Source organism: Mytilus edulis, chromosome 7 (assembly GCF_963676685.1).
Source record: "Mytilus edulis chromosome 7, xbMytEdul2.2, whole genome shotgun sequence".
Classification (NCBI taxonomy): domain Eukaryota; kingdom Metazoa; phylum Mollusca; class Bivalvia; order Mytilida; family Mytilidae; genus Mytilus; species Mytilus edulis.
In genome coordinates, this window is record NC_092350.1 from 8,068,439 (window position 1) to 8,095,353 (window position 26,915).

A 26,915-nucleotide genomic window follows, 5' to 3' on the forward strand; every position below is an offset into this window, starting at 1 on the left:
TATACAGTTGAATTATAAAAAGACAAAGAATGGGTGTGTGAAGAACATTCTTCTTGAACCTTAAGACATTTACTCAGATTTCAGGAATTTTACTATTTCCATATCTAATTTTTGTGGCTGAAAAAATAATTTTGTCACCGAATATTTGTCCTCCTGTAACAAGAGTCAACCTACATCAGTATTATTTATATCAAGACTAAAGGCACTTTTATCAGCACAGCTTGTATCAACTAAAAACTGGTAGAAAAACACCCCACTCTCTCTGTCAAAGAACTGGTCCCAGTAAGCATTAAGGTCCATTCCTTGTTGGTAGTCTATTTCTGGGTTTCCAGGTAATCCATCGTGAACAACACCTTGATGTGGTGGACTTGTGTCAACAGTTATCTGAAAGGGAGAATACATATTTCATGGCATCATTGTTTTAAAGAGTTTATAAATAAGAAATATAACATTTTCATAAGCACATTCTTATTAAGCTGAACTCTGGAGGTTTAAGTAATCATATCACTTAGCTGGGAAGTAACATGAAATTCTTATGTTTAATGTCAGCTTTCGGCTAAGTTTCCAAAATAACCAGTATCATGATTATCAAATAAAAACAATACTGTGGATTCATTATTATTCGTTCGATACCAATTTTTGTAGATTTTTGTGGGAACATATTAACCACGAAATTTCATACTCAATGATTAACAAATTTCCTATAGGCTAGTATACATACTATGTCTTAACCATGAAATTAAATATCCACAAACATGTAAGTTTCCCATAATCCACAAAAATTGGTACCCACAAAAATTAATGAATCCACAGTACTTATATATAGTAAAACCTGTGTAAAGAGAGTTTCTTCACTAGATTTGATAGGTGTTAGTACAAACACAAACAGGTACATGTGATACTTCTAGGAATTTCATATAGTTTAGCAAATCTAGCCTTTCACTTAATCTATTTAATTTTTCAAACACTTTTGCTGTTTTAGCATATTACAATGCAAGTGACTAAACCCACCTTTTTTGTCAAGATTGTTTGTACAAGAGCTTTATTTTTCACTGCAATCTCAATGTAGTAATCTGAGTCATGATTTCCTCTGTCAAGACCGGCTGTCAATCCACCATGTAATTTGATTTCTGGTTTTACTTGGAAGTGACGATGAAAACAACCCACAAATGGTGTACAGTAACAGTTAGATCCTCTTGGGTAAGATAAATATTTGGTTTGACATTCTGGTAGGTCCTAAAAATAGAATAATTTGATGTTGGTAAACTCAAAATACAGCTGGTCAACTCAAAATACACCTGGTCAACTCATGAGGTTTTGATAAAAATTGAAAACTTAATTTTGTAATAAAAAATGTTTCTTTGTTTCATTTTTTTTCAAATGATTTCATGACTGGGATAAGAGTAGACCTTCAAATGATCACTAGAAGAGTATATTTAATAAAGCAAAATGTGTAACTCAGTCAAAATAAACCATTTAAGGGGGCTCGCGGGTCTAAATGAAATTTTTTATTTAATATAGGATTTCTCTATATTTTTCTATAAATGAACTTTATCTTATACTTGATAGAAAAATGAAATAAAAAAATGGGGTCACCGTTCATTTGCGCTCACAATCTGCCTTCGAAAGGAGCATACATTTTTATTAATGTCCTTTTTTTCTGTTGAACTAATAGGAGAAATAGCGGCAATATCGAAATAAAAAAAGAACTAAATTACAGAAATCGCTAAAATTTTACAATTATTTAGTCTATGTACAGCTTATTCGAAAACAACAATAAAAAATATAGGTCACCGATGAGTTAAAAAAGATATTTCAATTTTTATGCCAAAAAATGGCATTTTTGCACCAAAGGGAGATAATTTGAAGCTTTTTCAATGACATCTACATTTTAAAAGTCCGCTGGGGCCAACACGAATTGAGTTTTTGGAATGATTTTTGTACCATATGATAAAGTAACAGCTACTTAAGATAATCAATAAAATTTGTAATGAAAAATTAATGTTTAATTTTTTTCTGAAAATCTTATACCCGCGAGCCTCCTTAACAATGCATGCAAAAAATATTCAAATGAGATCTAGTACATTATTCAAATGTTTGGGTAAAAGTTAGTTAAAGGAAAATAGAAACAGAATGAACGCTTCGAAAAGGCAACATCTACATGTACATATGTATACATCTGAAATTCTGATAAAATCTTTATGTATATATGTACACCTACAGACAAGTATAAATGTAAAAAGTATTTATATGATAATTTAATCACTTGTTTTTCACACTTACATCTGTATGCCCTTGTGCTACAATATCTTCATGGCCGTGTTCTACTAAAGTCTCATAGTTATCATAGAGTTTCCAGTAAACAGTCTCTAATCCACTGTGATCATCATAGGCTTCCCATTCTATCCTGTAAATAAACAATCTTCAGTATATTTACTTGAGAATAGTATTAAGCATGTTCAGCATCTCTGATTTCAAAACTTTGTTTGGTAGAGTAAAATCCAAGGAAATAAAGCAGATACAACCAAATTAACAATCACAAAACGTCTTAAATGAAAGTGGCTGCATTCATGTTCATTTATAATATTGAAATGCAAGTTGTATTTGATGATAATACATAACATATATATAGGTTGAGGATGAACACCGATGCGTTCAGTTTCATTTTTTGACAAAAAACATCTGAAAAAGTGATGTTTTTTTGCATATTTGATAGATTTTTCATATTTAAGCTTGAATCGGAGCGTTTTAATGACTAAATCAGTTCGAATCTTCCACATAAACTAACTGAATTAATTGAAATAGACACTTAAGTGTTTAAAAAGTGTCCAAAATCTTTCTTTAGATGAACCTAAAATTTGAGGCCAAAATAAGCCCTTACCAGACCTACTCCTTTGGAATTTGGCAGCAGTATTTTTTTCTTAAGATACAACATTAAATAAATTTGGCAAAGTTGGTTTTCCATTGTAAATAATTCATACAGATATTTTTTTTACTAGATGACTTATTAACCAAATTAAAGTCAAACCTGCCTTAAAAGTCATGTCTTCTTTGACTATTAATGACGTTAAAATACTAAATCCCTGTGATGTGTTTTAGTCGATTTTAGTCTCTGATGCATGATTTTTTATTATTAATTGGTTTTGGCTTTTAACTAGCTGTCAGTAACTGCGAGTACTCTCAAATCGTATTTTCTTGTTAATTCGACCTGTTGATACTGTTTATAATGCTTTTTTGTCATTTTTTATTTATACGGATCTTGTCTGTACACCAGCTTTGATTATTTGTAATATCTTCACTTATTCTTACAACATTTGTATAAACTTCAAGATTATAAAAAAAACGGTTTTTTCTAAAGTGAACATTGATTGGTTAAATATTTCTCAGTCATGTCCTGTTTTTGAATTTGTTTGTTAGCTTTTTGGTCATGAATGTTTGTCTCTAATATTTAATTAACTGTGCATTTGTATTCAGATATCGCAGATCAAATTTATTCGTTCATTGTTTAATCATACGTTTTTTGATTGAGTTAAGTCTGCCAATTGATATTTTATCGTATGTTTTTCTTTGTTGTGATGTTATGCTATTGTTTCAGAAAAAGGGAGAAGGTTTGGATCCATTAAAACGTTTAATCCCGCTGCAAATGTTTGCACCTGTCCTAAGTCAGGAATCTGATGTACAGTAGTTGTCGTTTGTTTATGTAATATATACGTGTTTCTCGTTTCTCGTTTTGTTAATATAGATTAGACCGTTGGTTTTCCCGTTTGAATGGTTTTACACTAGTAATTTTGGGGCCCTTTATAGCTTGTTGTTCGGTGTGAGCTAAGGCTCCGTGTTGAAGGCCGTACTTTAACCTATAATGGTTTACTTTTTAAATTGTTATTTGTATGGAGAGTTGTCTCATTGGCACTCACACCACATCTTCCTATATCTACTTAAAGACCACCTGAATTGAACAACCACCTGCTGTTAAAAGACCACTTTTTGAGCCCCAAATAGATTTCCCTAAATATTTTAAAAGTATTAAGCAATCACCTGCTTAAAGCGACCAGGGTCTGGGACCGCATTTATTTGTTTAAAATGACCACATGCACCGTGTTAACAACCATAATTTACTTGAAAAAGATCTGTTACTTTTTGAACTAGTGTAATCCTTCTGCTATTTTTATGATCAGTGTTAACTTTTCCCATATATAAACTTGGATGATTCCATTGCGAGAGAAGCTGATTTACTCAAGGATTTGTTTTCATGGTCCTGTCAAATAAAATTGAGAAAGGAAATGGTGAATATGTCAAAGCGACAACCACCCGACCATAGAGCAAACAACAGCCGAAGGCAACCAATGGGTCTTCAATGTAGCGAGAATTCCCGCACCCGTAGGTGTCCTTCAGCTGGCCCCTAAAATATGCATAATAGTACAGTGATAATGGACGTCATACTAAACTCCGAATTATACACAAGAAACTAAAATTTAAAATCATACAAGACTAACAAAGGCCAGAGGCTCCTGACTTGGGACAGGCGCAAAATTGCGGCGGGGTTAAACATGTTTATGAGATCTCAACCCTCCCCCTATACCTCTAGCCAATGTAGAAAAGTAAAAGAATAACAATACGCACATTAAAATTCAGTTCAAGAGAAGTCCGAGTCTGATATCAAAAGATGTAACAAAAGAAAATAAATAAAATGACAATAATACATAAATAACAACAGACTACTAGCAGTTAACTGACATGCCAGCTCCAGACCTCAATTAAACTGATTGAAAGATTATGTCTTCATCATATGAATATCAGGTACAATCCCTCCCGTTAGGGGTTTAGTATCATACTATCATAAAAAGTTTGCATACTGTTTGCATACTATCATAACAAAGTTTGCATACTGATAAACATTTAAATTTGTGCTTTACCTTGATCATTTTAAAACTCTCCAGAATTGGTATAACAGTAAAAACTCAGGTTGTACATGTATTAGGAAGCAATAAATATTTCTCCAATAAAGTAATACTTACGTCATTTCAGAAAAGTCCTCAACACTATGAATACTTATATTGACTCTGTCGCCTTTGGTCAACCATAGATTTTCTATAATTGGAGGACTGACATCTCTATACACAAACAAAGATTCAATTTTCGATTCTCCAATGACGTCAAAAGCTTGAACTGTTACATTTAACCTATCCCCATCAGCCCAGTCTACTGATAGACTGATTGACTGGTCCTTCAGCTGATTAGCAGGGACGGATTTCAATATCTGGGAATCCTTTAATGTAGGATCATGAACTTCATAAGCTACTTGGAAATCAACAATACCTGAAATAAATGGCTCAATGTCAATGCAATTCTCACACTTTACTAATTGTTTCTGTGATAATCAGTCAATAGAACTTTTCTTTCTAATGTTTCACTTTCAATTCTAACATTCTATTTTTTATACTTAAACATAAGCAATACACTCACAATCTTTAAGAGCCAAATTTAAGGTTCCCGTTGTATGTACTCAAATGCAGTTGAATTATTAGCTTGGAAGACAATAATGGTGGTGATGTTTTTGAGACTATTTAATAGATCTAAACTGTCTGCTACTGATTACATGGCTTAATTACTTTTCAATATTCTGCTGTCTTAAAGTTTAAAACATAAAAATCTGTACTTCAATGATTTGTTGAAATCATAATCAATTGTCCTTCAACATATTTAGATATCATCTATCATTCATATAGATATCTGATATTTACCATGTATATGTTGAATTTCCACATTAGTTCTGTTTCCATAGAGATCTTCATATATTGGATCAGCTCCAGCAGCCAATGGTAGAACAGGATTTAGCCAATTATTGTGTTTATGTCGTATGTTTTGAAATCTTTCTGGCCAAATTACTTTTACTGAAGATGTGTCCTTAATTACCCACCGGTATGATGTTTCTATTGAGGCTGTCTCACATTTCATATCGTCACCATGTAATGTAATCACTGATTCATCATCAAAGAAAAATATTCCTCGACCAGTTTTGAAATTTCCTGCATTATCAAAAGCTGATAGATGGATAGTATACACTCCTGGCTCTGTGAGTGATAGTGTAGCCTGTGAAATAATGACATTATCATGATAATAGTCATAGCAACAACAGAGTGTAAAAGTTAAAGAGTATCTTGCTAAATAAATATATATAGCACTTGTATTCAGTTTTTATCAAACACCCTTAAAAATAGTGCTGTATTCTGTACTATATAACCAGATTTCAAAATTATATGTAGAATTTTCTTTATTCAAAATTTCAAGTGAACATATGAAAGAAAAATCAAATACGTAAACATCCTGTTAAAAGTGTGTTTTTTGGGGGGTTTTCATTTAAGATAACTCAATGGGACTTCTAACATTTTGTCTAACCAAAGAAAAGAAGACTTAAAAAAAAAGATAACATTTTGAGTTAGTGAGATGCATCCAGACTGATTGAGCTTTTCTCAGCAAGTTAAATGTAATAATAATATTGCAATAAAAACAAGTGAAACTGCGAGCTACTGCTCACTGATGATACCCCCGCCGCAAGTGGATAATATTAATAGTGTAAAAATATGCAAGTGTTCGGTAAACAGGAAGTTGTCGAGTGATGAATCTGAAAATGCATCACACGGTATAGCTGACTTATAAAAATCATGGAACCAAATTTCAGAAATCCTTGTATTGTAGTTCCTGAGAAAAATGTGACGAAAATTTTTAACTTGGTTATTATGTGTAAAATCATACAAGTGTTCGGTAAACAGGAAGTTGTCGAGTGATGAATCTGAAAACACATCACACAGTATAGCTGACTTATATAAATCCTGAAACCAAATTTCAGAAATCCTTGTATTGTAGTTCCTGAGAAAAATGTGACGAAAACTTTCAACTTGGCTATCATGTGTAAAATCATACAAGTGTTCGGTAAACAGGAAGTTGTCGAGTGATGAATCTGAAAACGCATCACACGGTATAGCTGACTTATATAAATCCTGAAACCAAATTTCAGAAATCCTCGTATTGTAGTTCCTGAGAAAAATGTGACGAAAATTTTCAACTTGGCTATCATGTGTAAAATCAGACAAGTGTTCGGTAAACAGGAAGTTGTCAAGTGATAAATCTGAAAACGCATCACACGGTATGGCTGACATATATAAATGTTGATACCAAATTACAGAAAGGGTGGATGTGTAGTTCCTGAGAAAAATGTGACGAAAGTTTCATGGAACGGACTGACTGACGGACAGACTGATGGACGGACGGACGGACTGACAGACAGAGGTAAAACAGTATACCCCCCCTTTTTTTTATACCCCCGCTTTGAGTTTCAAAGTACTGGTATATTGCTGAAGGTCAGAAAGCATTTATTTTTTTTCAAAATCATGTAAAAGATACAAATAGTGTTATTTTCCCCAAAATTCAAATCTTTGGTAAATTTTCTTCTTTATAGATATGACATTCCCCAGAATAAAAGTAATTCAAATATATAGCTTATAAACACATATATACACATATAAAGATGCAGCCCTGTAATACTTACAGAAGTTGTACCATTAGGTAAAGTACCACTACCTTTACCACTGAAACCATCACTTAATCCTCCTGCTGTGTGGACCAAGTCAAACAGCTGATACTCAAAATGTGATATCCCTGACATGTCATCTGACCAGCCACCCCAGGAATATGTTATAACTGGCTGAAATTGTAAAGAAGCAGATAAAATTCAGCCCTTAGGTTATATCCCTGACATGTCATCTGACAAGCCGCCCAAGGAATATGTTATAAATGGCTGAAATTGTAAAGAAGCAGATAAAATTCAGCCCTTAGGTAATATCCCTGACATGTCATCAGACCAGCCGCCCCAGGAATATGTTATAACTGGCTAAAATTGTAAAGAAGCAAATAAAATACAGCCCTTAGGTTATATCCCTGACATGTCATCAGACCAGCCTCCCCAGGAATATGTTATAACTGGCTGAAATTGTAAAGAAGCAGATAAAATTCAGTCCTTAGGTTATATCCCTGACATGTCATCTGACCAGTCGCCCCAGGAATATGTTATAACTGGCTGAAATTGTTAAGAAGCAGATAAAATTTAGTCCTTTGGTTATATTCCTGACATGTCATCTGACCTGCCGCCGAAGGAATATGTTATAACTGGCTGAAATTGTAAAGAAGCAGATGAAATACAGCCCTTAGGTTATCATCCCTGACATGTCATCAGACAAGCTGCCCCAGGAATATGTTATAACTGGCTGAAATTGTAAAGAAGCAGATAAAATTCAGTCCTTAGGTTATATCCCTGACATGTCATCTGACCAGCTGCTCCAGGAATATGTTATAACTGGCTGAAATTGTAAAGAAGCAGATGAAATACAGCCCTTAGGTTATCATCCCTGACATGTCATCAGACAAGCTGCCCCAGGAATATGTTATAACTGGCTGAAATTGTAAATAAGCAGATAAAATTTAGTCCTTTGGTTATATCCCTGACATGTCATCTGACCAGCCGCTGAAGGAATATGTTATAACTGGCTAAAATTGTAAAGAAGCAGATAAAATTCAGTCTTTTGGTTTAGAAAATTCTACCTATCTAGTAATCATTATTAAGTACAATCAAAATTGGTCCTCAAGTTTTGAAGATCAATGATTTTTGTTCTCCTGTCTTATTTTTTTTTTTTTTTGTATTTCACTGGCTTTTGACACTTTTAAGTTTTATATTGAAAGATTTGACTTGAGTTCAAAACATTGAGTAATTAAAGTAAACTACATACATTTTTTGTAATATCTGACTGTATAGACACAAATGGAGCACAAGATGTTCCCGAAGCAACAGAGCAGTGGTATGGTAGTTCCAAGTCCCAATGGTACTCAAAATCTCTAGTGGTTGTCTGCCCATTATAAAAGTATTGGTTTATGACTTCTGCATTTCTGTTGAAATATTCATCACGATCTTGTACCTTAAGAAACCCTCCATTAGTTGCAGATACTGTGTATATAACTCTGGAATAAAAATAAATAAAATCCAGTCTGACAGCGCTGAACAGGGTATCTAATAGTATGTCTTCAATAATGAATATATTTTACATTTTTTTAATGCACTTAAGGAGGCTCACGGGTCTAAATCAAATTTTTTATTTAATATAGGATTTCGCTATATTTTTCTATAAATGAACTTTATCTTATACTTAATAGAAAAATGAAATAAAAAATGAGGACACCGTTCATTTACGCTCACACTCTGCCTACGAAAGAATCATACATTTTTGCTAATGTTTTTTTTTTTTTGTTGAACTATAATAGGAGAAAAGTGGTAATATGGAAATAAAAAAAGAAATAAATTACAGAAATCACTTAAATTATTAGATTTTTGTACAGCTTATTAGAAAACAACAATAAAAAATATAGGTCACCGATGAGTGAAAAAAGATATTTCAATTTTAATGCCAAAAAATGGCATTTTTGCACCAAAGGGAGACAATTTTGAGCGTTTTCAATGGTATATACTTTAAAAGTCACCTAGGGCCTACACGAATTCATTTTTTGGAATGATTTTTGTACCATATGATAAAGTTACAACTACTTTTAAGGTAATAAATAAAATTTGTAATGAAAAATAAATGTTTTATCTTTTTTTCTGAAAATCTTATTAGGCGAGTGTAATATTTGAAAAAGACGTCTAGTTAAGGACTTTAATGCACCCACCTAACACACGGCTAATTTCTTTTTTAAGTGAAAGAATAATGATTTATCTTTGATTTTTGCCCGGTCGTCACAAAATCGTACGGTGCAGTTTTTGTAAAATTGACGTTTATTTCAGAAATTAGTTGAAAATTATAAAATTACGACATGTTTTTCAAGCAAAAGAAATTAGTCGTATCTCTTCTTTTAGACAGAATAATTAAGTGAATTAGATTCTTAAAATAATGAAAAACAATATTTACAACTATAACTCCGCATGCTTTTGCATTCCTTCTAAATATTTGACATTTTGTACGAAAATTTTCATAATCCTGACCTTTTCGGATCTACAATTAAATTTTTTATTAAATGCTTTTGCACTCTATCCATTTTAGAACACACCAAATCACTCATCAGTTGTCGTTTTTTCATTCAAGATCAAGACTTTATCTCAACATTTCTTAAAATCACGAATTTCTGTAATTTTATGATGTTGGGTAAAATCACTATAGTTTCCGGAATCCTTTATCTATTTCGTTATCGTTTTTTTACTGAATATATTAGTCGATTTCCGTGTACTTAAAGTGTTATTAGAGTACGATAAATCATATTTAAACAGTTCTATTTCTATCTTAAACTTCAGTGTAGCTTAAATACATATAAAATCGTCCGAAATTAAGATCAAATCAAAGTAAAACATAGTTTTTGAGTTCTGTAGAATTCACCCATTTCTAAATAAGGAATCGTATCGGAAAATTGTAGAAAATCTTCCGAGTCGTGTCAAATTTTCACAGTCCAGTTCACAATGAAACCCTTCATATGCTAAAGAGCAAAAACTATCTATTGATTGACACAGATGCATAGTCTGTCATGTATTTACTACATAGAAACTATGTAGTTTTAAAAAAACACTTAAATGAAGATACAGTTGTATTGCCGCAGTGGGAAAACGAAAAGATGAAGTTTACAGAAGACTGGTCGATGAATATGAAAAAAATTAAAACATCCCATTTGAAAATACAAAATATCATAAAAGTTGCTATGAATATTTCAAAAGTAAGCACAACCTATCATCTTCTGTTTTGTCTGTACAAAGACTTTGTACTACATGTACCAATTCTACCGACCAGTCTCTTCTCATATATCAACGAGGGCAATAGATCTAAAACTCATTCTGATTTGTATGTTTGTATATTTTGCAAATGTATAAAGCCTATAAGCAAGTTACACAACTTCATAAGGTATCCTCTGAGTAGCAAACTCAAGCTGTATTGAGTGTTAAAATACCTATATCTCCTACAATATATAAAAAAAGAAGATGTGGTATGATTGCCAATGAGACAACTATCCACACAAGACCAAAATGACAAACATTAACAACTATAGGTCACCGTACGGCCTTCAACAATGAGCAAAGCCCATACCGCATAGTCTATAAAAGGCCCCGATAAAACAATGTAAAACAATTCAAACGAGAAAACTAACGGCCTTATTTATGTAAAAAAAAGAACGAAAAACAAATATGTAACACATGCATAAACAAACGACATCCAATGAATTACAGGCTCCTGACTTGGGACAGGCACATACATATAGAACGTGGCAGGGTTAAAAATGTTAGCGGGATCCCAACCCTGCCCCTAACCTGGGACAGTGGTATAACAGTACAACATAAGAATGAACTATAAAAATCAGTTGAAAAAGGCTTAACTCATAAGATGGATAAAAATACAAGTGGACGTAATGATCTCAGTGATTTACAAAATAACTCATGATTATTTTACTATTAAATCTTTATACCATCGAGCTTGCATCGCTAAATATTTGCTACAAAATTTGAAGTCAGAGAGTAAAGAGCTATTTTATTCTGAACATAAAACAGCTTTTACTAACATTTCGACGATTAAAGATGACGTGCCTGTACACAAGGAAGTATTCTGGTTAACAACTTTTAAATTAATTACTTGATCAGTTAACTGGGCTTAATTTATGCCCGAGGATCGCAACTACATAACATATTATCAGCTTCAACAAATACTAAAAATACATGTATATGGTCAATTTATAGTTACAATGTACATGTATACAGCCTCAACAAGGCCAAGGTACATCCAATATTGTATACAGCAGCTCTATAATTTTGTCTTATTCTTTTTAACTCTTTTTCATTTAGATTTATCATTACAAATGCACCATATTTATGGACACACCTTTGATAACTATTAACAAGTTTGACTGATCAACAGATTAGAAAATGGGGCATACATTCTACATGGCATCATTTTTCTTCTGGGGGTCAAAATTTTATCCAAGACAATGTCGACCTAACTACAGAAACAATAAGAGTTCTCCGTATGACTTTGGTTGGTTAAAAGGCAACATCGGTCCGGTATGATGTTATCCAACTTTCTACAATATTTGATCTGTTCACGCAGGGGGAGGGTTGAGATTGCAAAAACATGTTTAACCCCGCCGCAATTTTGCGCCTGTCCCAAGTCAGGAGCCTCTGGCCTTTCTTATTTTTGTATGATTTTTTGTTTTAATTTCTTGAGTATATTTCGAAGCTTAGTACGACGTCCATTATCATTTCAAACTAGTACATTTTTGTTTAGGGGCCAGCTGAAGAACGCCTCCGGGTTTGGGAGTTTCTTGCTGCATTGATGACCCATTGGTGGTCTTCGGCCGTTGCCTGCTTTTTGAACGGGTTGGTGTCTCTTTGACAATCCCTCATGTCCATTTCCAATCCTTAATTCAATCTGTATATAGTAGATCTTGTGTCCGCTTTGAGCAAAACCTCTGCTGTACTGGTATATACCCATGCCAAGGAAGTTGTCTTTGTATGGATATTTTGACCGATATGAATTATTAGATTACAAGTTAAAATGAAGCTATAATATTCCGATATCGCAATATTCCGACACCTAAATGGTCCTTCATCCCATTGGTCCGACGTTTCGATCATTTAGGTTATACGCTAACGGGATTTTAACATAAGAAAGCCAAATAAAAGGTTCAATATTAGGATAACCTTGTCCTCCGTTTGAAGCGGTGAAACAAGATATAAAAAAGTATTACGTAGTGCCAAAGTAGCCGAAGGTCATCACAAGCGTTATTTAAAAAAAATACAAACTCCTTTGTCAAGTGCAAGTTGTTTGATTAATAAGATATCTCAATTTACACGGCGGCCGACTAAAGTAAAAATCAAACACAGTTTGACGTACAATGAGTGGTCATTTTTTTATATTAAAATTGTTGATATAAATATACTAGTAGCACTTTACTCATTTAAGTAATGTTAGTTAATACTCTTATCATATCTGATTTAGTGATGTAAATAAAATTGCGGTATGATCCAGACTCAACATATTGCACTACAATAATAACAAAAAATCCACCCTATGGTTGTCTGATCTTGAAGCGGTTCGTAGGCTTTCAAACTTACAGGAGACCATACGCTTCTTCAATTTTAATGCACAGCTCATCATGGGACTTTCTAAACAATTAAAAATACGTCATATGTTAAATTTCCCCTTGCTTCAAATATTTTGTTTCGGATTATTTATATCAAATTTGCAGATATATGTTTGTAAATACGTGCAATCAAATGATACGGAGGTATTATAAGATTTAGATAATACAAGGGCGACTACAGATACAGTTGTGTGACTTAATGGTTGATTTTTCAAGACTCCGAGAGAAAACGTTACGTAACATGCGTTACCGTTAAAATCGACCAAAATTAATTAACACTATGATAGAAATATATTTTCGCAACAGTAATACAGCATTCCTATAAAATTGTTTCATTTTTGCATTTGTTTTGACTCGATTTTTCTACTGGAAGTATCCGTGAATTGAAATTGCACCCATGACCTTTGATCTCGATTAAAAAAAAAATGCACCATAATTTCTTTTGACGACCGGGATATTTAGAAAGTACACATTCTTAGCTTTCCAGTGATATATAATTTAGCCGTGTGTTAGGTAGGTGCATTAAAAATGTAAATTTGGCTCTCATATCACTCGCCTATATACCTGCGAGCCTCCTTAAGGGCATACGATACAGTTTTGATCCTGTATTTACAAGTTGATAAAAATTTGCATATAGGTTATTTTTTACCTGATTAAATCAAATATGTAATAAAAAGTATACCTTCATGTGCTACTTTTTGAGTTAAATGAGGTCGAAATTTTGAATATTTGCTCAAAATTCAGATTTGTGGCCGTATTTTCCTTTTTCGAAAGAAAGTTTGTTTAAACAGATAAACACAAATTGTTTTTGTTAAATAATTTGGAATTTCTGTATTTTATAAGTATCCTAAAAATTTATGCATTTTTTTATTCAGAAATGACTCATATTTATCAACGGTCATGAATTGAGAAAAAAACGTAATTTTTTGCTGTATATTTATCAAATTTAAAAAAATTGCACTTATTACAGTTTTATAAAATTTGGTCCACATCATCTCCCCGAATAATGAAACAAAATGTCGTTTTAAAAAATAGGGGTCCATGCACATGTTTTCAAATGAAATCAGTTTGAATGATAAAAATCAGTCGAAAAAAGCATCTTTTCCCGATAAGACACAGTTTGACGTCGTGAAAATAACATTTTACGTTAGCAACGTCATTACTTCCCCTGTAACAGTTTCAGGGGAGATAATAACAAATGCAACCGTCGTATATTGTTTCCCGTAATTTCACGGTGTTTCAATAACGTCATAATGGCTGTCTGGAAAGGGCGGTTTTTTTCCTCAAAGGAAAGGGTAGGGAGGGAATCGGCAAAAAACTCATACAGTATATTAATAGAACTAGAACTCTAAACTTAAAAGATATCTGTGTCCTCTTGGTCTGTTATAAAAGAACTGCAATTATCTTGATCGTTACTATACTCACTTAAGTTTCCATTTTATTAAAATTATCTTCAATACAGTAGAAAACAACGGGAGCAAATGCGTAATGATTTATTTTTGCATTAGAATGCAACACAAATTGTTATTAGTTCTTTACCAAACTTTTCCGAGTTTTTGTCATTCAGGATAGGAAACTCAAAGTTTGGTTTTACTTGAGAAAGATGAAAAAAATTGGTTTCTTGACAAAAATAAAATACGGCGTAAACAAACATTTATCATGCATCTAGCTTTGCATTGAAGTGCTAATATATACAGTAGCTCTTTAAATGAATACAACCTTTAACCGGTAAACAATGTAAAACAAAAGCAGGGCCGTAACTACATTGAGGCAAATGCCTCATGTTTTAAATTTCAAAAAAAAAATCAAAAGATTGTCTTCATATCAAATTGTTTTCACTGAAAGTGTCTTGCAAGAAGCAAGTTCTATTCACTCTCTGATGTCGCCCCTGCATATTTTTCGTATCCATGTATCTATTTTACTTTTGGTTTTCAGAGTTGATGGTCAATTTTTTGTACTTCTGTGTCCCGGGTTTGTCTTTTGTTCATTTATTGTCCTACTTAATGACTAGTCTGAGTGTTGATTTTCATTTGTAAACGTGTCACACTGTGTAATGTTGCATGTCCACCGATGTCTAGGCATTATGCGAGAAAATATTTTAAGAATATACGATGCTACTGGACACAGAAAAAAGTGGTCGTTTCTGCATGGAGAATTGAACTTGATATCAAAGAATACGAAACTGCCTTTCTTGTATATAAAACCATACCCAATTTTTCTTAGTATGGATTGCAAAATTAGGTATTTTCTGTAGGTGAGATATGCACAGAAGTGATAGATATGTATTATAAATATAGAAAATGAATATCTTAACAAAAAAATAACAAAAATAACTGTATCATACCCAAGCGCCTGTGGATAAACTAGATAGCTGACATGGTTTAAATTAAAGTAAGACCACCAATTTCCCGGTATCAAATCATTTGTTCAAAAAAACATCAATGTATTGCCATATGACCTTTACATTCAAGGGTTAAATTTGCATTAAGTCGTGTTCAGACCCTTTAACAGAAAATTAAATAAAGGTATATGAAGTACACGTGCACGGGAGCTAATCGCACACAATGTCAATATATAGAAAAAAAATACAAATGCTCAATGGTCAAAGTTTTTATTCCTGTTCTTCATCTTGATAGTTGCTGGAGGGTCTTCAATAATGAAAGAATCATAAATACCGTAAAACAAGGTCAATATGGTCCCTAGTGTCGACTTGAGCAGTACTAGTATTTAACGTATATTACTGCACTAATGACTGTCACTATATTTAAATCAATTCATAAAAAATCTCAAGTCAGCACAATACAAGACAAGAACAGACAGACAGATCCGGTATTAATGATTACGAGAATTACGATTTTTGCTTTATCCTACATATCGGTCTTTTAATGTTTTGAATTAATTTCCCTAAAACTTTAAAGTCTTAAATAACAATGAATCTATGTTTTTGCTTTGAGACCAGAATATTGTCGAAAAAATAGCTAAAAATGATTTGCGTTTCTGTGTAAGAAAGAGTCCGGGAAACGCTCAGAATGCGCGATTTTGCGTTATTTTGCTCAGAGCTTCCGGGGGTCTTAAGCGACCCCAGACCCCTCGCCAAAATTTTTTCGCCTCGCTACGCTCGGCGAATATATTTTGCCTCAGTATTAAAAGGGGCTAGTTACGGCCCTGAAAAGATGACACAGTAATAAAAAAATATTGAAATAGGAAAACATCGTAATATTATATTCCTATTTGCTGCTGACACAGGATGAGTCATGGACATGTTTAATTTCTACTTTCTTTTTGGCTAATTATTATATATTTAATTGATCCAACTTTTTGTGTACTATACATATGTGGATATCTATTTTTCTTTTTTTTTTTCTTTTTGGGCTGCTTGTTTGTTATCTATATCAACCACACTTGTAATAAAATGCATTAGTATTAAAAAAAAACAACATACTATAGATTCTTTATCTACGTATTCTTTAAGAACTTAAATAGTTCTCGTTTAACTTCTTTTTTTTTTTTTATCTCATTGTTTGTATTGTATTATGAAAAATTATTGATGTTGTAATGTTTATGCCCTTTGGGGCCCATAATTGGAAAATAAAAATATCTTATCTTATCTTATCTTATCTTATACACTGAAAAGTAGAAAATATCTGACAATGTTGGTGTTTACTTGTGTATGAGGAAACAAATATAATTTTACAAAAAAAAAATGGTGTAGGTCTTGGCGTAGGTCTTCACTAATTAGACACTCCCTCTTCAGTCAGTGGGTCCATAACAGGATAGAAAAAAAATACAGCCATCAAAATCGAAATACCATAATTCAAAATTGGGGGAGGAGGCTAATAGCTTAACTCAAGATTTTGATCATTATTCAACTTTATCTACTTTATCTAGTACGGCATACGTTTTACCGCTAGGCTAGCAAACTCTTTATATCTTGATAATGTATCAATCATTTACTTCAGATCTACTTTCGCCTCGTCGTAATTATGCGTGATATATTTGCCACTGGAGCACGGGAGCAATCAATTCATCAGTTTCATATAGTGATGCATAATCATTAGTTCTCAACTGATAATTGTCTCAAACAGTTTTCCAGTTTTGGTATTTTATTTTTATTTTGTATTTTATTTCTAAATGAACATTTTCTAATTTCTTTCTGCATCTTTCTCTTTGAATTCATTTGTTTGAATAATCAATAATAATATAGTAGTCTACATCAGTGGTTACATTGTATGCAGCCAAACTATATAGAGGGCAGTAGAACAGAAAACAATCTCCATTGTGTATATATGCAATAACTCACATATAGAAGTGTAAAACCATGGCAGTAAGGCTCCTTTAGGTGGAAAAGTTACTGTGTCAATTTCATAAACTTATAATTATAAATATGCCGTCATAAAAGCAAAAACACACGAAAAAAAATGGCCAAAACTTTTTTCAGCCCTTTCGTTTATTCTTAAGTTAATGTCTTACTGATCTGTTTTGTTAATCAAAGTTCATTTTCATCTACAACTGCAAAAGGCGCGGCAAATGTGTCAAAATCAGCCATGCGACTTATTTGAAGATTCATGTGACCTTTGTTGTTGTTTAGAGATTTTATTCGAAGTTCGTGTATCCCTTCAACCATTTATTTAGATGGTATTTTAACGTATAGATAGAGCGAAACTCTCCTTACTCTGTGCATCGGATAAACAACATTTTTATTTCGACTAAACGAGGCTGCAAATTTATACATCCGAGCAGCTGAACGGCCACACCCAATTTTAGCAAAGATATACACGTAACTGTTGGACGGGAGCAGTCCAGAGATGTGAATATTTCTATACCCAATCAATCCTTTTTTTATAAAAAAGTATTTAAAGGTATACATTAATACGACAGCATCCCAACGACACATATAATTCAAACACTTAGAGTCAACATACAGACTTTTGTTATAGCTAGAAGCCTGTAAAGAAAAAAACCCAAAACTGACACATGAATATATAATATGGAGTCAGTGAGATTTTAGACAAGTGTTTGGTTGCAAAATTTCACGCGCTCTTTATTGTTTAAATTTAGATATGTGAAATTATAGACAGTGTAATATAAATCAGTGTAAGAAAAACACATCTTTGTGAAGTAACGGTAAAATAAATAATGATTATGGATGACGGACGTCAAGTGGCATATTAAATGAATAATCAGAACAAAAACATCAAATGTAAATATAATATGAAAATTAACCCTGCTTTGTACTATAGACAGACAAAAAGAAACGGATTTCTAACGTGTAATACGTTTGTTTTAAAAGAGGGATGAAATATACTAGATGGTTGGGGACTATTTTAATAATTAGTAATTCCATGGTTTGCATGTTTCACACCCGGTTTCACAATTTTGACGAACACAATAGTAAAGCTAACTGAATTATTATCTTGTACAGATACTGGTCCATTATAAATAAGAAGATGCGATACAAGTGCTATCGAGACAACTATCCAACAAAGTCACAGTGTAAAAATACATTTGTCTGCCACACCATCGCACTGCCTTTGAAAAATTAGCAGGGAAATATAACGTTTAGTCCCGAAACGTCTTAATTTTGGGCGCAATGTGTGAGGCTTACGGAAGGGATTGAGGGACTTTGGTCAAATCGACACTGTTAGAAATATTTAAAAAAAATCTTAAATGTGCATTTCAAATGTTCATTTCTTGCCGTTTTGGGGGGTAACCATAACGTTTTTGGCTTTATTGGAGTAAGAATTAATTCTTTAAATGGTAAAGTTAGATTTTTCTAACCATCTTGAACTATTTTGCTTCAATTTGAGCTCCATTATATAAGTATACGTTGATTAAAAAATCATATTTAATTTTTTTAAAGGAAAACATTTGTTTCTTCAAAATTGCAAAAATGTTCAATTTTCAGCAGTTTTTTTTTGGAAAAACGAAATCGACGACAAATATTTTTTTGGCAAAATTTGATTCTCTGTCAATTGAAGAATGAAATATCTTTAAAGGAAAAAATTCTCACTGTCAAAAATAAACTGTTCGATATGCCCTCAAGTACAAATTCAGCAAGCTTTGAAACCTTATTGCCATCAATACCCAATTCTTGAAGGAATCACTTTTTGGGAGAAAAGATAATTCCCCCACTGTTAAGGTTTCTTGAGACATAGAGCCATTAATTAAGTCAGGTAGATTACAAACAGTCCAATTTTTAGACTTTCATCCCAAACGGCACTATTACTGTACCTTCTTTCTGTATTCATTGTAAATTTGAAATATTTGGCACTGTAAGTTGTAAACAATCCACAATTTATCAATTAATTATAACATTGCTACATATACTCATTTAACTTTTAAGCTTTCACTCCATTATAATATTTTGACTTACTTATCATCATGTTGAAATGGCAGCCATGCTGGACCAGTATAACTACTGATATAAAAGGACTGTTTACAATTCAGCTGATCAATGGGTTCATATTTACTCATTGGTTGACAAAACTGTATTTTTGTGTCCTTTAATGAACCCCCTGAAAAAAGACAAACCCATTTTATATTTTACAATGAATGATAAAACAGTCAATGTCACTGTATTATATTCTTTATATTTTCCAGGATGTATAATCAGGAGTTATAACTTATAAGGGGACTTTTACAAGTAAGCATATAGTTATCAGTATGCCCAAATAAATATTCTCTTATTTAGCCTTGATCACTGCATGAAATTTGGTATCAAAGCATTCAAAACAAAGAAATTCATGAAATCTTCCAGGAACAATATATTCTGAAAAATTAAAGGGTTCCAAAAAAGTACTGGGAATATAGGAAAATTTGTAAAAATTACAAGATTAAAATGTTAATTTCAGAAAATACTTGTTTACCCTTCTAACCCTAATGTGGGGAAGGAATTATGCAAAAATAAGGTACTGTACCTCTATAAAATTTTAATGTTGTCTTCATCTCTACTAAACCAACTTTAAAATCCCTGACATAATGGTCTGCATCAAGTCCAACATTTGGCTGTAAATATTTAGCTGACATTACAGTCTCAGCCAGACCAAACATGATAAAGTTGGTCCATACAATTGGATGGCCATCGGTGATATGATTAGGGTCATTTTCTATCTTTATCATTTTTTGTATACCATCAAAAAATTGACCATGATTTTCCAGTATAGGTGGTGCTTCATCAACTGTAAATTGTAAGAAAGATTATTATAATAACGTAAAAGTAAAAAGGACATTTCCTGCTTCTTAATTATCCCTTTTGAACAAATGCAGACATGATGTTGCATCATATAAACATTATTGCTTTAATATTGCCGCTGTTGCTTACAACAAAAATTATAATGCACAATGAAATTTTCAGAAACTTTCTTAATGTCATAATTGGTCCTGTTTTGAAGTATCTAACTTTGGTTGGTGTTTACCTAAAATTCAGAAAATTAGATCAATTCAATGGTTGGACTTTACAAAATTTTAAAATATATGGATTTGGGTCTTTCCCACGTTGAATACTACTCAAAACCCTAGATAATGTAATTCATAATTATTTATACTGCAATGTTTTGGAAAGGTACCATCCATACAAATTTCAATCCAAAATAATTGAAGGTCCTAGATCTTAAATCTACATATTATTTTTTGAATAACCTAACAGTATACCATAGAATAAATAATAAATGGTTGCAATTATTTCCGAATTTACAGTTTACAATTTCAACTAATTAGATTCCTTTATTCACTAGCAAGTAATCAAGCACCTTATGTAACTACATTGTACTATCATATTTTGCTTCACCTTGTACATGTCCATAAAAAAAGTTTACAGGAGAATACATGAATTTACAGTGTTACTTGACCTCATCAATTTGTGACTTGGAGCAGAAACCTTAATAACTACTCCTAAAAGTACCAATTATAAATGATAAATCTTTACTTACTATTTTCACAATGTGTACCATTAAAATTTTCTGCACACTGGCAATTAGCAGCTAATTCATCTGCACATGTTCCTGGGTAGCACCTGGTACTATCTGTTCTCCAGGAACAGGTCTCTGTAAAATAAAAATTTAATCACAGAATAAGCATTATCTTACCTCCTATACATTTCCAGGAATATGATTGGTTAAAAGCGTCCGCGTGCAAACCGTGTATATTTGATATTAGGTTAGTAGGGAGGCGGGGCTTATCTCATACACGGTCAGTAGTGGAGTTACGTCCCTTTATATTCCTTATTAGGTAAGAAGGGGGCGGGGCTTATTTCATACACGGTTAGTAATGGTGTTATGTCCCTTTGTAAAAACAAAACGGTACTGAGAAAAATTCTTAAAAGTTCCAAAAGTCGAAGAAATTGATGATTAAGATTGAAACAAATTCATAAAACAAATTTAAACCTTACAAGTCGTTATTATTGGCATCTGTTTTTGTAGGATCAATGGAAGTATTTTCTTAGCGCTAACAGTATTGAAGACTTGCTCATTTTGAGAATCACTAGTCTTAATTTCACACGTTAAGATAGTCGGTAAGATAAATTCGTTACATAGTGTGCTAGTGACGTAATACGGTATATATGGGGTCAGTAAATCCATATGGGGATTCGAGCTTCGCTCTCACCCCATATGGAATTTACTGACCCCATATATACCGTATTAGGTCACTAGCACACTATGTAACTAATATTTTACCTCTTACATGTCAAACACATTTTCTGTTAAGGTTAACCCTTGAAGATTTCTGAAATTTCCTTTAATTCCTAGGTTAGAATTGAACCAGTAAAATGAAATAATGTCATTGAAAAATGGTATTCATGTTATATAAATTTAAAATATATTTGATCTCTTACTTTGACAAGATTTTCTGCTATCTACGTCTCCAGTATAAGCTTTCCAGTACGGCCTTTCTGCTATCTCTCCATCACACCAGGCACAGATTTGATTCTGGTTGTTATCAGTACACTTTCTATACAAACATTTATCAATCTTTCCACACACTGAAAGGACAAAGCATACTTCTTTACTTGTGATATATCTGATATATATAAGGTATATAAGTATTACCACATGAGTTTAAAATTATTCCTCCCTGACCGTCCCCATCAACAATTTTTGCTGAAAAACTGACTACAATTCCCTCCAGTATTATTAATTTGGAGATCTTCTGAAATATAAAATAATATGAACTAATTCTATAAATAATTTTGACCCAAAGAGCTCGGTTGCATTGGATTCACAACTTTCAATACAAAATTACAATAAACATTGCATACTTTGCTCTTAAAAAAAATGGCACCCAACTTAAACAAATTGTCACATTACTAAAATCCAACAATAGTATCCATTGTTACTGACAAGTCCTTACTGTAACAGTATTTATCTCCACCATAGAAGCCATCGTTACAGCCACTACAAACGTAAACAGCAGTACATGTGACAGTACCCTGTCGTATATTATATTGTTACTGACAAGTACTTACTGTAACAGTATTTATCCCCACCATAGAAGCCATCGTTACAGCCACTACAAACATCAACGGCAGTACATGTACATGAGTACCCTGTCGTTTATTACATTGTTTCTGACAAGTACTTACTGTAACAGTATTTATCTCCACCAACGAAGCCATCGTTACAGACACTTCAAACATCAACGTCAGTACATGTACCATTACCCTGTCTTATATATATATATTACATTGTTACTGACAAGTACTTACTATAACAGTATTTATCCCCACCATAGAAGCCATCGTTACAGCCACTACAAACATCAACCGCAGTACATGTACCAGTACCCTGTCATATATTACATTGTTACTGACAAGTACTTACTGTAACAGTATTTATCCCCACCATAGAAGCCATCGTTACAGCCACTACAAACATCAACGGCAGTACATGTACCAGTACCCTGTCGTATATTACATTGTTACTGACAAGTACTTACTGTAACAGTATTTATCTCCACCATAGAAGCCATCGTTACAGCCACTACAAACGTCAACAGCAGTACATGTACCAGTACCCTGTCGTATATTACATTGTTACTGACAGGTACTACCTGTAACAGTATTTATCTCCACCATAGAAGCCATCGTTACAGCCACTACAAACGTCAACGGCAGTACATGTACCAGTACCCTGTCGTATATTACATTGTTACTGACAGGTACTTACTGTAACAGTATTTATCTCCACCATAGAAGCCATCGTTACAGCCACTACAAACGTCAACGGCAGTACATGTACCAGTACCCTGTCGTATATTACATTGTTACTGACAGGTACTTACTGTAACAGTATTTATCTCCACCATAGAAGCCATCGTTACAGCCACTACAAACGTCAACAGCAGTACATGTACCAGTACCCTGTCGTATATTACATTGTTACTGACAGGTACTTACTGTAACAGTATTTATCGCCACCATAGAAGCCATCGTTACAGCCACTACAAACGTCAACAGCAGTACATGTACCAGTACCCTGTCGTATATTACATTGTTACTGACAGGTACTTACTGTAACAGTATTTATCTCCACCATAGAAGCCATCGTTACAGCCACTACAAACATCAACGGCAGTACATGTACCAGTACCCTGTCGTATATTACATTGTTACTGACAAGTACTTACTGTAACAGTATTTATTTCCACCATAGAAGCCATCGTTACAGCCACTACAAACGTCAACAGCAGTACATGTACCAGTACCCTGTCGTATATTACATTGTTACTGACAAGTACTTACTGTAACAGTATTTATCTCCACCATAGAAGCCATCGTTACAGCCACTACAAACATCAATGGCAGTACATGTACCAGTACCCTGTCGTATATTACATTGTTACTGACAAGTACTTACTATAACAGTCTTTATCTCCCCCATAGAAGCCATTGTTACAGCCACTACAAACATCAACAGCAGTACATGTACCAGTACCCTGTCGTATATTACATTGTTACTGACAAGTACTTACTATAACAGTATTTATCTTCACCATAGAAGCCATTGTTACAGCCACTACAAACATCAACAGCAGTACATGTACCAGTACCCTGTCGTATATTACATTGTTACTGACAAGTACTAACTATAACAGTATTTATCTTCACCATAGAAGCCATTGTTACAGCCACTACAAACGTCAACGGCAGTACATGTACCAGTACCCTGTCGTATATTACATTGTTACTGACAAGTACTTACTGTAACAGTATTTATCCCCACCATAGAAGCCATCGTTACAGCCACTACAAACGTCAACAGCAGTACATGTACCAGTACCCTGTCGTATATTACATTGTTACTGACAAGTACTGACTGTATCAGTATTTATCTCCACCATAGAAGCCATCGTTACAGCCACTACAAACATCAACAGCAGTACATGTACCAGTACCCTGTCGTATATTACATTATTACTGTCAAGTTCTTACTGTATCAGTATTTATCTCCTCCATAGAAGCCATCATTACAGCCACTACAAACATTCAACAGCAGTACATGTACCAGTACCCTGTCGTATATTACATTGTTACTGACAAGTACTTACTATAACAGTATTTATCTTCACCATAGAAGCCATTGTTACAGCCACTACAAACATCAACAGCAGTACATGTACCAGTACCCTGTACATGTACCAGTACGTATACCCTGTCGTATATTACATTGTTACTGACAAGTACTTACTATAACAGTATTTATCTCCATCATAGAAGCCATTGTTACAGCCACTACAAACGTCAATGGCAGTACATGTACCAGTACCCTGTCGTATATATATATATATTACATTGTTACTGACAAGTACTTACTATAACAGTATTTATCTCCATCATAGAAGCCATTGTTACAGCCACTACAAACGTCAATGGCAGTACATGTACCAGTACGTATACCCTGTCGTATATTACATTGTTTCTGACAAGTACTTACTGTAACAGTATTTATCTCCACCATAGAAGCCATCGTTACAGCCACTACAAACGTCAACGGCAGTACATGTACCAGTACCCTGTCGTATATATTACATTGTTACTGACAAGTCCTTACTATAACAGTCTTTATCCCCACCATAGAAGCCATCGTTACAGCCACTACAAACATCAACAGCAGTACATGTACCAGTACCCTGTTGTATATTACATTGTTACTGACAAGTACTTACTGTAACAGTATTTATCCCCATCATAGAAGCCATCGTTACAACCACTACAAGCGTCAACAGCAGTACATGTACCAGTACCCTGTTGTATATTACATTGTTACTGACAAGTACTTACTGTAACAGTCTTTATCTCCGCCATAGAAGCCATCATTACAACCACTACAAACATCAACAGGAGTACATGTACCAGTACCCTGTTGTATATTACATTGTTACTGACAAGTACTGACTGTATCAGTATATATCTCCACCATAGAAGCCATTGTTACAGCCACTACAAACGTCAACGGCAGTACATGTACCAGTACCCTGTCGTATATTACATTGTTACCGACAAGAACTTACTGTAACAGTATTTATCTCCACCATAGAAGCCATTGTTACAGCCACTACAAACATCAACAGCAGTACATGTACCAGTACCCTGTCGTATATTACATTATGACTGACAAGTACTTACTGTAACAGTATTTATCTCCACCATAGAAGCCATTGTTACAGCCACTACAAACGTCAACAGGAGTACATGTACCAGTACCCTGTCGTATATTACATTGTTACTGACAAGAACTTACTGTAACAGTATTTATCCCCATCATAGAAGCCATCGTTACAGCCAGTACAAACGTCAACGGCAGTACATGTACCAGTACCCTGTCGTATATAACATTGTTACTGACAAGTACTTACCATAACAGTATTTATCCCCATCATAGAAGCCATCGTTACAACCACTACAAACATCAACAGCAGTACATGTACCAGTACCCTGTCGTATATTACATTGTTACTGACAAGTACTTACTGTAACAGTATTTATCTCCACCATAGAAGCCATTGTTACAGCCACTACAAACATCAACAGGAGTACATGTACCAGTACGTATACCCTGTCGTATATTACATTGTTACTGACAAGTACTGACTGTATAAGTATTTATCTCCACCATAGAAGCCATCGTTACAGCCACTACAAACATCAACAGCAGTACATGTACCAGTACCCTGTCGTATATTACATTGTTACTGACAAGTACTTACTGTATCAGTATTTATCTCCACCAGAGAAGCCATCGTTACAGCCACTACAAACGTCAACAGCAGTACATGTACCAGTACCCTGTCGTATATTACATTGTTACTGACAAGTACTGACTGTATCAGTATTTATCCCCACCATAGAAGCCATCGTTACAGCCACTACAAACGTCAACGGCAGTACATGTACCAGTACCCTGTTGTATATTACATTGTTACTGACAAGTACTGACTGTATCAGTATTTATCTCCACCATAGAAGCCATCGTTACAGCCACTACAGACGTCAACAGCAGTACATTTACCAGTACCCTGTCGTATATTACATTGTGACTGACAAGTACTTACTGTAACAGTATTTATCTCCACCATAGAAGCCATAGTTACAGCCACTACAAACGTCAACGGCAGTACATGTACCAGTACCCTGTCGTATATTACATTGTTACTGACAAGTACTGACTGTATCAGTATATATCTCCACCATAGAAGCCATCGTTACAGCCACTACAAACGTCAACGGCAGTACATGTACCAGTACCCTGTCATATATTACATTG

General features: G+C 33.7%; 1 protein-coding gene across 1 annotated transcript in view; it reads right to left on the reverse strand.

Moving 5' to 3' along the window:
* LOC139529851 (uncharacterized) overlaps positions 1-26,915 on the reverse strand; it is a 104,947-nt gene that overhangs the window by 56,300 nt on the left and 21,732 nt on the right. The window contains exons 7-17 of the mRNA XM_071325790.1: positions 21,989-22,135; positions 21,087-21,200; positions 20,076-20,336; positions 19,532-19,673; positions 8,781-9,009; positions 7,547-7,702; positions 5,742-6,090; positions 5,016-5,316; positions 2,284-2,407; positions 1,012-1,236; positions 175-384 (exon numbers count right to left, since the gene is read on the reverse strand). Of these exons, the coding sequence (XP_071181891.1) occupies positions 175-384; positions 1,012-1,236; positions 2,284-2,407; positions 5,016-5,316; positions 5,742-6,090; positions 7,547-7,702; positions 8,781-9,009; positions 19,532-19,673; positions 20,076-20,336; positions 21,087-21,200; positions 21,989-22,135 (2,258 nt within the window). The remainder of the gene's footprint in view (positions 1-174; positions 385-1,011; positions 1,237-2,283; positions 2,408-5,015; positions 5,317-5,741; positions 6,091-7,546; positions 7,703-8,780; positions 9,010-19,531; positions 19,674-20,075; positions 20,337-21,086; positions 21,201-21,988; positions 22,136-26,915) is intronic.